General features: G+C 40.3%; 1 protein-coding gene across 17 annotated transcripts in view; it reads right to left on the bottom strand.

Moving 5' to 3' along the window:
* The window catches only part of JMJD1C (jumonji domain containing 1C), a 158,605-nt gene that overhangs the window by 10,486 nt on the left and 135,476 nt on the right, over nucleotides 1-12,643 (bottom strand). For 16 of the 17 annotated variants that reach the window (XM_030276681.4, XM_030276682.4, XM_072930885.1 and 13 more), the window contains 11 exons: nucleotides 11,625-11,826; nucleotides 9,755-9,969; nucleotides 8,656-8,808; nucleotides 5,810-5,899; nucleotides 4,412-4,539; nucleotides 4,015-4,228; nucleotides 2,440-2,654; nucleotides 1,889-2,167; nucleotides 1,329-1,497; nucleotides 831-921; nucleotides 588-718 (listed from right to left, as the gene is read on the bottom strand). In XM_030276681.4, the coding sequence (XP_030132541.4) occupies nucleotides 588-718; nucleotides 831-921; nucleotides 1,329-1,497; nucleotides 1,889-2,167; nucleotides 2,440-2,654; nucleotides 4,015-4,228; nucleotides 4,412-4,539; nucleotides 5,810-5,899; nucleotides 8,656-8,808; nucleotides 9,755-9,969; nucleotides 11,625-11,826 (1,887 nt within the window). The remainder of the gene's footprint in view (nucleotides 1-587; nucleotides 719-830; nucleotides 922-1,328; nucleotides 1,498-1,888; nucleotides 2,168-2,439; nucleotides 2,655-4,014; nucleotides 4,229-4,411; nucleotides 4,540-5,809; nucleotides 5,900-8,655; nucleotides 8,809-9,754; nucleotides 9,970-11,624; nucleotides 11,827-12,643) is intronic. The other variant, XM_072930884.1, reaches the window with a different exon arrangement.

Genomic DNA, 12,643 nt, shown 5'->3' with positions numbered 1-12,643 from the left:
ACCCATGCCATTATCACTATTGTTAATATGCTTCTTTCACAGGATATTTGGAGAACTTTTAAAACCAAAGCCATTGTGTCACAAATTACTACTTATTTCTTGTCCTATTACAACAATTTGTAAAACAGAATTAAACAACACTCTTTGCAAAAGAAGGAGCAGACAGAAAGTGTCTGAGGGAACCAGTTTACAGCACACAAAATAAATTATGAGAAATATGATGAGATTAATTTATAACCAGAATTATGAATACAATGATATTTCATGAAGTATTCTGTCACACAGACAGACAAAATGACAAAACCTTACTAAAGACAGGTTCTATCACTGTGTAGAAGCAGCTAACCATTTGTATGCTTCAGAAGACTGTAATAGCATAAGACAAGATGGAAAGAAATGGAGAAGCAAATAGACTCTCGTGGCCCAGGTGCAAATACCTTTAAATACCCAAGTCCATCAGTGTTTCCCCTACATTCAGTGAACAATTATCCTTCAAAATACCTCAGCTTTCTATCAAGCATGGTGTTGTGTGATATTCTACAAGTTTAAGGGAAGAGGAAACTGCTGCATTTACAGGGCAAACTCACCATATGCACTGCATAGTCGGGGTCCCAAATCCGGACGGACAAAAAATCCTGGCAGATGAGAAGCCAAGTTTAGTTTTCCTTCTGGACTACAATATTCAGGCAAGGGTAAACTTTTTAGTAAGTCCTCATATCTGCAGGAGAAAAGAAAAAAGTGTAAAACTGAATTTGCACTGTTACACAGAGAAAGAAAATAGAGTAATACTAAGATTGACTGAAGAATATCTAATTTTAAACTCAAAATACCTTGCTGGCATCATGGCCTTGAAATCTTCACCAGAAGGCCAGTCCTTCAGTTTTAGCAGAGCTGTTTCTCCATTTTTTACTTTCTGCCGTTCTGCAAGTAACAGAAATAACTAAAAACTAATGTACTGTAGGCAGTTCACTTTATTAAACTAAAATATAAACATTAACTCTAAACCTGCCAAGACTCAAAATTTCATGCATGAACAGGAGATAGCTGATTTCAAGACTCAAGAATGATACAAACCAAACTCAGCTAGTTAAGTAAGAAGGACATTTGTCCAGTTTCTTACTCAGACCTTGTTAGTATAATAGTGAATCCTTAATTCTGTAGAGATACAAAATGCAAGCTTCCACCATATTCTCTGAAAAGAGATTACCTAGAGCTTTCTTTTTAAAGTTTCTTCAAAGCCTCAAGATCCATAAGGATAATTTTTAACAGCAGTTTCTAACACTGATCATATGCAGAATCAATACCAAAATACATTTTAAGGAACATACTTGAAACATCTTCAAAACCATCCCAGAACTCCTTGACATTGGTGTTTGAAATGATACTGTCCTTGCAATTCAAGATATCTGCTTGTTGGTTTCCAAAATCCAGACTGATTGACTCAGCTTTCCACAGGCTGAAGTTCATTTTCTTATGCATACCAGACACCAAAACAGGCTATAAAGAGGAAAACAAAATAATTTTTAAAAATCAGTACTTATTCTTTCACAAGTAGACGAATTCTTCAACTGAACTGGAATACAAATGTGTCTGGAACACACAGGGAAGACCTTGGCCTTACTGAGCTGTTAATACTTCCTCCAGCAGCACCCATATCCAAAGGTGTCACCCCTTTTTGGAATCTGAAACTCCAAAACAGAAATGCCCTACTTATTATAACTGGTTAACTCAAGTGTAACTACACAAGGTTTATCTGTGGGCTATACCTGACAACCTTTTTTTGCCCCCAGTTTTAAACATGGAGTTAGGCATTTCTGTCCTTTAATACACAATTCCCCAGAGCTCATGCTGATGTCACTTTACTAACCAACCTACTGAATATACCTACCCTTCCTTGTTTCCAGCACTCTTTGAAGAGTTTCCAGTTGTTGGTGTTTTTATGATCTCTGAGCCACAGAACATGCTTATCACAGATCCACGAGTACTGGATATCGCTGTACCGTTTACTGCAGTCATCCTGAATACTTTTTTTATCATCCTTTGGCTCTTCTTTTATTTCAGATTTTACATTTATCTTTGGTGCTCTATTTGGTGGAATCTTGTTTTCTACTACTGAAGCAATTATATCATCAAGAATGTTTGGCATAGTCCTTCCACTCTTGCCACTCTGTTAGAAAACAAATGCATGCTTAAACAATGTAAAAGCAACTTAATGCAATTCCTTTAGAAAGAGAGTAATGTTTCTGATGTTGTATCAATTACCATCATATATAAAAACAAAATGTTAATTTGTGTGTGTGCGTGCATATGAAGTTTTAATTATGAATGAGGATTTAAAGCAATACACCTATCAGACTGCTCTAACTGTAGTATGACAGAACAGACTGATAGAGATTTTCAAATCCTAAGAGAAGAACTGTGCATCTTATAAACACTTACTGCTGTTCCTGTAGAGTACACTGGAGCAAAAGCAATGCCAGCATCTGTAGAGCCCAGACGCAGTTTGCCCGCTGTTGTGGTTAACAGATCTCGTAAGGTCGAGCCCTGCTCGTTGTTCTGGGATGCAGGAGGGGAACTTTTACAGTTTGGGGACTCCAAATTATCCTGGTCCTTCCCTTCCTTTGAATGTTTTCCAGAAGGACATTCTTTGTTCTCTAAAACAAAAATAACCATTGCAAGTTTACACTGCTGTGTCATGGTGCACACATAGGAACAGCACTGGTACCCTGCATTTCCTAGTGGTAACAGACTGCACAGCACTAATACTTTATTCACCTGGAAACACAACAGAAGATGAACTACATCCTTCAAAACACAGTCAAACAGTGTGACCAAGCAAAGGCCTTCCTCAGCATCTCAACGTGCAGCTGAGTGAGTGCCTGTCCCGAGTGAGACACGCTGTAGCTGGAAATACTTCCACAGCATACAGGCATCCCACCAGCACATCTTCTCGTGAGGGATTCTGATGCCACCAGGGAAAGGTGCTGCAGTTTCAAGCTTGGAATCAGTAGAGAAAAGAACACTGTCTTTTTTTCTTTTTTTTTTTATAATAGCAAATGGTGTTTCTTTTTTTTTTCTTAATTAATTACAGAATCACACAGAATCACCAGCTTGGAAGAGATATTTAAGATCAAGTCCAACCCATGCCCTAAAACCACCTCAACTAAACCATGGCACTGAGTGCCACACCCAGTCTTTTTTTAAACACATCCAGGGATGGTGACTCCACCACCTCCCTGAGCAGACAATTCCAGTACTTTATCACCTTTTCAGTAAAAAATGTTTTCCTAATATCCAAACTAAATTTCCCTTGGCACAGCTTAAGACTGTGTCCTCTCATTCTGTCAGTGCTGCCTGCAGAAAGAGACCAACCCCTGCTGAGCACAGCCACCTTTCAGGGAGCTGTAGAGAGTGACAAGGTCACCCCTGAGTCTCCTTTTCTCCAGGCTGAGCACCCCCAGCTCCCTCAGCCGTTCCTCACAGGGTTTGTGTTCCAGCCCCTCTCCAGCCTCGGTGCCTCCTCTGGACGCGCTCCAGCGTCTCAACGTCCTTCCCAAACTGAGGGGCCAGAGCTGGACACAGCACTCGAGGTGTGCCCTCCCCAGTGCCGAGTACAGGGGCAGAATGACCTCCCTGCTCCTGCTGGCCACACCATTCCTGATCTAGGCCAGGAGCCACTGGCCTTCTTGGCCACCAGGGCACACTGCTGGCCCATGTTCAGCCGGCTGCTGACCAGTGCCCCCAGGTCCCTTTCTGCCTGGGCACTGTCCAGCCACACCATCCCTAGCCCATGGCATTGCAGGGGTTCTTGTGGCCAAAGTGCAGCACTCGGCACTTGAACTCATTAAACTTCATCCTACTGGACTCTGCCCATCCATCCAACCATTCCAGGTCTCTCTGCAGAGCCCTCCTACCTTCCAATAGATCAACACACAATCCCAGCTTAGTGTCATCTGAAAGTACCAGCAGTGCCCCCAAAGTCACAGACATGATATGACAATTTCAAACATATACCTTTTTTTTCTTCTCTGGCTTTCTGCTCTGCAAGATCAGCCAGCCAGTGCAGTGGGGACTGGGATTCAGGCGGTGTTAACTTGCTGTCTGTGCTCACATCACTCCTTGGACTTGTGTTACCATTTGTCTCAGACTTTTGAGGAGTATTCTGCTGTTGAGACTCAGGCATACACAGAGAAATTTTATTACTGTGGTTAAGGACATTCTGCAAAACCTGTAAAGAACAAATTTGTTTTTAACTACATAGATTCACTTTAACATATTTCAAAGACAGGACCAGCATTTAACCCCCACATATGCAAACTAAAATGCAACTGGTACTATTTAAATACAAAAATCCACCAGGATCAGATCACTTGAACAAGATGCAATATGTATACACACATTTTAGACTCACCTGAGACACACCATTCATTGCAGGGAGCTTGCCAGCTTGTGTGTTCTGCTTGGTGGTGCACTGACAGTGGGATTTAATTTCAAATTTTTCTCTAATATTGTGCATAGCATCTAAAAGATCTGTCAAAACTGAAGACAATTAAGAAGAAAACCATTACCAGCTATCAGTCATTCTGACCCTCTTTACAACATACAGGGTGACGTTTTAAACTATTAAAAATCCTGAATGTACCACTCAAAACTACTCTAAAATGACTGCCCAGTTTATCTTTAAGCTTGTGCAGAGAGCATTCAATTAAATAATTGCACACTACTCTTCTGGATAATCTGAGCTTTAGTCTGCATTCCCATTGCATGGCACACATCAAGCAAGCCAGTAATTATTTACTTCTCATTATTCAATGGGTGTATCATTGCTTCATTCAATAAAACCATCAGCTACAGACTGAAGCGAGCCATGTCTTGACAAAAAAATCAGTATGTGAGCATGTAAATGAAGGCTGTTTGGTAATGGGCATGCACAGAAGAACAAAACTGAGGTTAAGTAGGCAGTCTTCACTGTGCTGTTTCCAGATGAGTGGTTCACTTTCACAATTTAAAATTCAAACCAGTTTCAGTTTAGAACCTGTTCTGGGAAATGTCACAATTTGAATTACGGTTATGGAATCTACCCAACCTTCATTTCTACCTGAACTAACATGCAACAACCCATGGAATAATGACTTGTTCTGTATTTTCATCTTAAAATAATCTGGGAATTTACTTAGGATGTTTAAGGGCACATTTCAGTTTTCTATTTTCTGGTCTGTATCAGTGCTGACAGAAATTTTGTGCTAACAACCACTTCATCACACCTGATGGTACTTCAGAGAACTTACTTGGTTGTAAGCAGAATTCTTAATCTAGCTGGGTTTATCATTCCTGTTTAGTTTTTCAATTTTCATGAGCTCATTCACTGCATTTTGCTCAATCAAAATGCACTGAATTTGGGCATGGGAGAGACAATAATGAAATACAAATCCCCAAAAATCCATTGCCTCAGTGGTACTATTTAAACATTTTCTTTTAACAGCTATGATCAGATTTATTAAATACATTCTGATTGTTTTATTCTGCTCTGAAAAGGTACAAATCCATCACAAAAAAGGGCTCTCAATTTCTTCACTGCCTGTCCCCAAAACCCCTTTACACATCTGTCAGCACACTTCTCTTACTCTCATCATAATCTGTGCCCAGTGGTGGTAACTGCCCAGAACCACTTGCCTTCTTGCAACAATTTAACTCAACTCCCAGGTTTTTAAATGGAAAATGAGAAGTTTCATGGAAACAACTCTGGCCCCACTTTCACAGAAAAGACCTGGGAAAAAAGCAGCTTCTGCTTGTTTGCATATGGTCTTACCAGAGCCTGGAATAATCTGTGTTGGCATCAAGTGCTTGTGATCATGAGGCTGTCCCTTCACACACTTCATCCAGGCGTACAACTCCTTATCTGCAAAATAGTATTGCCAATGTTTTACTTCCCTTATGTTGCACACAGACAGAGCTAAAGTCTTTCAGACTGATTTTGGTTAGAAACATTTCTCTGCACATCAGGTCTTCTGTCTGGGCATCCAGTGTGACAAGGACTTGTGTACAACAGCTACTTTTCACATTAACAGAAATAGTTTTAACAATACTGAAATCTGAAATAGCTGCATCTGTAACAAGCCCTTGTCAACTACCTACAAATTTCAAAGTGTATTCCCTTTATCACATTTAGTGAGTTGCCAAATAGGCTGGAATCCTTTACAGTTGCTATTAAGGCTATGAGCCTCCCTTGATGAATCCTGCCACGGAAAAGAGACATAATTAAGCCGTGATTGTATGGTTCATCTAATTTGACACAATCCACACTCTAAGTGGAAGTGTCTGTTTTCAACCAGAGTTCACCATTCAAGCCAAAAAGATGAACTTTAAGCAAGCATCTCTCTGATTCAGCTTATGATGCAGTTACACAGTGGGACTGGTGGCACAAAGGAGAGGGAAGTTGCATCACAGATTTATGGCACATTAAAGCAACCATGAAACCCTAAGTCTCTGTGTACTGGCTGAAAATCATTTGTGCCAGCAGAGAGGGCCTAACTGGTAGGAGAGAGATGCTTTCTAAGAAGTTTAAGGAAGACTGAAATATGCAATGTAAAAAAAACACACAAGAAGAATGAGAGCCAAAAATGCCTGACCAAGCAACTGGTCACCAACCTACTATGTGATTTTGGGACAGAAAGAACACAATTTCTCCCTCCATCCCCAGTCTTGTGTCCTATTCACTAAACTGCTACTTTTAAGACATTTTTCCAAGCCTTTCACCAGTTTGCTCACTCCAGCAATTTAAACTAAAGAACACACCATAGGAAGGCTTTAACACATTTAAGGCATTTTTTTTTACACTGCAGGTACACAATGTTTCAAATGTTCCTTCAGAAACATATTAAATTGCTAAGCTATTCAGTAGTTTTTGTAGCACCTAAAACATGTCAGTACCCAACTGGTCACAAACATAAATAAATCATGACAACACAGCACTATGTATCTACTTAATCTGTTTTCTCAGGGAAATGTCGTAACATGGAATCCCACTTGATGGTGCCATAAACTGTCTGAAGGTAACAATGGTTGCATATTCCCTCACTCATGTAGTAAAGTGGTAAGAGAAGTCATTGATAAGTATCTGAATCTGGAATATTTAAACCTCTAACATTCCTGCTGAAGCAGGGAAAAACCAGGGGATTCTCTGTTACATTCAGCAACTGTAAAAAAACAACTACTGGTTCCAGGAAAAATGGTGTAATATAAAGTCCTATTATACAGAGATGGGTGGGTGGTTCTGAACATTTTTTAAGAGAGTACCGAAGAAGCAACACAGTTCACATTAATCCTACAGCATCATTAGAAATTAAGCCACGGGGAGGGAAGCTGTCGTACTCCTGCTTTCACACGTAAAACTGTAATCAAAAGAAAGGAGAAAGTCCTCCCTGTAAGAAAACTGAAGAGAAGCCTCCTTCTTTATACTGCTTGTTCCAACTTCTAAGACATTTTACTAAAACTTTCCTGGCTGGTTAACACATACTATAAAAAGCCTCTGACTGTGTGTTCCCACCAGGGTAAATAATGTTTGGCATCTATCCCAAGCCACGTCAGATGGATGCACAGACATGCGCACACACAGCCTTCAGCCAAAGAGCTGCTGAAGCAGCCTTCAGCATTAAGGCATTAACAACTGTTCTCAGTGCAGGAAAATACTGACATTAGCTCCCTAAAAACTTCAGTGTAGGAGGCCTGTCACTGCAAGCCAGGGACAAAGTGGGTGAGACTCTTCATTTGGCAAAGCTTCGCACCTAACAGTTAAACTTTATTTTACTAACATTTCACATCTGTGACATTACACGGCTGTGACAAACATGGAACTGCTTTTCAAAACAGCATTATCCTTGAATCAGTTCCTGGCACAGCGTCTGACTGCAGAACTGTGCCAGGGCACAACGCCTGCCTCCCAGGGAAGGCAGTGCATTCCACCAAGCCTGCACACCAGTGTCACAGCCGAGGGCTCCAAGGCCAAATCAATCCTCCAAGTCATTCCTCCTTTCAATTGCAACCCAGCTGGGTCACCCAGAAATCAGAGGTTTCCAAGTCAGCCCTGTTATACTGCTCTCTCTCCAGACTAAAGTAGACATTTCCATTAGAGCACAGGATAAACCATGTATATGTGTAGACTTATGGATTGTGAAACATTAACATTCATTTTTAATAGCACCTGAAGTATTTCTCTCAATCTCTTTCTTTTTTATGATAAATCTATAAAATAGGATGTTATGTCAGTATGACAAGCCACTTCATAAGGGAGGGCTCCAGAAGGCATTCAAATCAAGGCAAGTCTTAACAGCAATGAGTTACCATGAACAGGGAGGTGTGACTGAGTACCAGTCCCATACTGAAGAACAAGATTTAACCTTGAGGGCAAGGCACAAGCAATCCACACAAAAAGGCTGAAACATGGACAAAGAGCTAAAATAGCCCCCACAGCAGTTGCTTTCTGAATGACTGATTCTGTATCAACTGACAAAAAAGAAGGCAAAGCAGATCTAAGAGAAACCAATACACACAAGAAGTAATTTAACACTTTACAGAAAGACAGTTCTAGTGGATCAGCAGCTCTGCAACAAATGAGAATAAACAGCCTATACAATACTCTAGTTCATAAAAACTGACCTCTAGAACTTTTCCTTTCCTTTGCTTTGTAACAATCTAGGCAGACCACAAATCCACATTTTTGGCAGACCCAATGAATGTTAAATAATGTGGCTTCACATGCATCACACATCTCACGGACTCCTCTCACTGCTCTCTTCCATGCAATTTTGGCTGGAATACAAAATAAGCAGAATAAAAGGACTGAAATTTAAATGCAAAGCATAGAATGAATAGTCTTTATAGATGAAGCATTCATAAGTTTCCCCTCAGACACAACTGGGTTTTGGGAGAGGAAAGTGATCCTTCATGAACAGGCCATCAAGAGCTACCCCCTTAGTTCCATTACACAGCATCCCCTTCAATGCTACCTAGTATCAACATTATAAAGAAATAAAGCATTCAGAAAACACAGACTAAAGCAATACAGAAAATATATTGCTGCAAGTATGAAGAACTTTTTTAGCATACACTTTTAACCCATGCACTCAAGAGGGTTTTTCACCTGACTGCCCACGGGACATGTTTGATCTAAAGGGCAGCCAAATCAGTGAGCTGGACAGCTGAAGCTGGCAGAAGGGGAAGGAGGTGCCTGTTCAGGAGACCTGGCTGGTATGTGTTTTCTGCTCCACTTCCTCCTCAGCCAGCCTGGAATTAGCAGAGCCACCAGCCTGTGCCCATCTGCTGTGGGCCAGAAGGACGGAGGGCTGCTTTGGTGGGGAGGTGACAGCGTTAGCACATGCTCTGCGGGGCCCACGCTGCTGCACTCTCCTGCTCTGTTTTGGGCAGGAGACACATCAGAACACACCATTTGCTGGCAGCAGTCAGTACCTGGCTCGCCACAGGCCTTGGCTGGGAGCTGCTGCTCTGGCTGCAGGGCTGGAGGCCGAGCTGGCAACGGAGGCTCCTCCAAACCCAGCAGGGACCTGGCCCTGGCCCGGCACAGCCACCAGCACAGGGAGGGGATGGGGCTGGCCCCCTGAGCAAGGAACCCTCCCCAGCACGTCCTGCTAAACAGCCTAGGAAAATCCAGCTGCCAGGGGAAGAGTGCTATGCAAAAGGAAGCAATGGTCATCCAAGAAAAACTGCAGAACACTCGACAGCTTTGAGGGCTCCTTACCGTCTTTTTTCACCCAGGACATGGCTGTTTTCTCAGAGGTTACCAACTGGCAAAATTTATCCCCTATGATATCAAGAATGTATTTAGAAGTTTCTAGGTCCAGTTCATCATCTTCATAGTTTTCATGTGTCCATAAACTCAGTGCTTCATCATCATACTGATCAGGAGAGGAGAAACCATCTATCCTAACCACTCCATTCTTACTAAAAGACAACCTAAAAATGAAAACAGATAGTTTGACCGCATGTATCATTATACTCTGTGACTTCCAATTTACTTGCTGCTTAAATCTTACAACACTGAAGTTTTCTTTTCACCTTATCATCCTACATCCTTTTTTAATTTTAAAATAAATCTTACTGATCAAAATAGCTTGGAAATTATAAATAAGGAAGCATGAAAACGAAAACTAACCTTTTAGAAACTTTTTTTTCATTCCATTCACACATCATTCTTTCTTCCTAGCATTTATTACTCCTTTAAAATTGCAGACAAAAAATTTTCTTTCATTTTACTTTGGTCAAAGTTTGGTTACACCCACTTTCCCTCACTTTCAATTTTCAAAATGTCCGTGCCAGCAGTCCCTCATTTTGACTTTTATTTTATAGACTTTTGTATCCTACTGCTTTTATACTGAGAAAACATGACTTCAAACACTACATTTAAATTTTTCTAGGCAGAACAAATCACCAACAGAAGCTTACATTTTTGTATCCACTAAACTCTGACCTTTCAAAGGCTCTCCTGTTACCCTACCCAGGGCCATTCTACTAACCCTGGCTATACTTAGCCTATTTTTAAGCTGTAACAATTAATCATTCCATCTTATACAAAATGGATAAGTCATTATACAGATGTGATTATGACAGTTAAGGAATTTATGCCAGCAAGACAGTCCTGAATTTAGAAGTGTCAATAATAACGTTTAGGTATGTATTCAAATGAACAAAATTAAATTATCAACTTTCAGCTTCCACGGTAACAATTTCCAAAAGAAGTGTAAACTTCTTTTGCAATTCAAGCTCACACAATGAAAATAATTACACTGCTGTAAAATGTACCACAATACAATAAAAAACATCTCATACAGTTTTTTTAAAATGTTGGCAAATCTTTATGTTCTCTCCTTTATACAGGGGGAAGAAGATCAACCAGAATTCCAACTTTGCCAAACGTGGAAGCAAATTTTCTTACAGAGAAGGTATTCAGAGTCCAACCTTGAAATGATTCCTACAAGTCTTGTAACTGAAGATTCATTACAAAAAATTAAACCCCACTTAGGGAACAGCTTCTTGTCGAAAACAAGTTGGATTAATATTGACAGCACAATCCATACACAAATTGAAGCTGTTTTATCCTTTCTTGGTGCTTCCTGCACCCCAGGAAATTTTCTTCCTTGTGAGTTTTCCTTGAAGAGCCATTAATTCCAAAAAAAGGAGATCACAATTCCTCTCTGTCCTCAGACAACTCTCAGAAAACCCTGAGCAACATTCCCACCATATACTGGCATAAGAACAATTACAAGTAAGTGCAACTCTGTGGTTGTACAACTTGTCCAGAAAAACTGAAGCTTGCCTTTTGAAAATCCCACTTCAAATGTCAGACACCTGTGTAATGTGATGTGTTGTATTTTCTGCTTGCCTAAGGTACAGCAGGCAGATGTTCTGATGTCTTTGCTATAAAGCTCTAAACAGCAATGAAGTCAATCCAAAAAAGAAATGCAAATGTAAATACTGTTAAAATAGATGCTGTCTTTTATCGGGTAGACTGAGCCAGAAAAATCAGACATGCTTTCAAGTGTGCCAGTCCTTTGTCAATATTATTTTTAAAAGCTGAAACACCACACTACCAGGAAACTAGGCATACTTACCGTCGAAAGTAGTAAAATCTACAAAATACTGGTGAGTGAGTTGGTTCTTCTCCTTTCTTACTTCTTATTAACCTACATTCTCTGCATTTTTGCAAATTTGGTCCTATTTCAGAACAAGAATCATCCTGCAAAAAGGACTCTCCCGTTTGCTTCAGCTTCTTTACTTTGCGCCAATCTTTTAACACTGAGCGAGGTATACCAGCTGCAAAAGTAAGGACAGTTTCAGATCAGGTACTGGCACTGCTTCCTCACCATCACCGTCAAGATAGTCAGTGGTCAACATTTTTTTTCTAGTATATTTGTTACTTCTATAATGCATTTAATTTTTATTTCCACCTGCCTGCATGTCAGCACCAAAGTTAAAAAAGCAAAGGTACCAATAAAACTTACACAGGCAGGAGCACAGTTAAGTAACTGCTAAGCTCCCAATGCACATTTTCCCTTATACTTAGGTGTATCATTCCCCAGATATTCTACTAAAACCATCTTCAGAATCTCATTCTGACAAAAAAACAAAGACATACAATACTGCAAGAAAGTTAGGTTTGAACTCTCTTTCTGAAGGTGTAGGCAAAAAACCACCCAGTTTAATGAATAAAAGCAGAGCTTAAAAAAAACCAACCTAAAACCAAATTCCAATTCCTTCAAAACTTTTTTTAAAAAAAGTTACAGAATAGCAGCTATATTCACAGAATCCATCTGGTTTGTTGGCTTTGCAAGGCCAAGGAGTATAATTCTATTTTAGATACTGAAGTCAGCAGATCTGACACTGAGTAACATGAGGAGCAAGTCTATTGAGTAATAAGTGCAATTTTCACATAGAGGTTTTGAAACTGAACCCTGTTGTCATTTAACCAAGCTTTCATTTTAAGGAGTCTTGAAAGTGGCACCACTCTTATCTGCAGACAGAGAATTATCTGTCATTTCATCTACCACTACTCTTGAAAGTTCATGTCCTGTGAACAGGGATCTCCTGTAGGATGATAAAAGGGTCAGGGTGCTAACTTTGGACTTGGTAC

Source organism: Taeniopygia guttata, chromosome 6 (assembly GCF_048771995.1).
Source record: "Taeniopygia guttata chromosome 6, bTaeGut7.mat, whole genome shotgun sequence".
Taxonomy (NCBI): domain Eukaryota; kingdom Metazoa; phylum Chordata; class Aves; order Passeriformes; family Estrildidae; genus Taeniopygia; species Taeniopygia guttata.
This window is presented reverse-complemented; position numbering and strand designations above follow the sequence as displayed.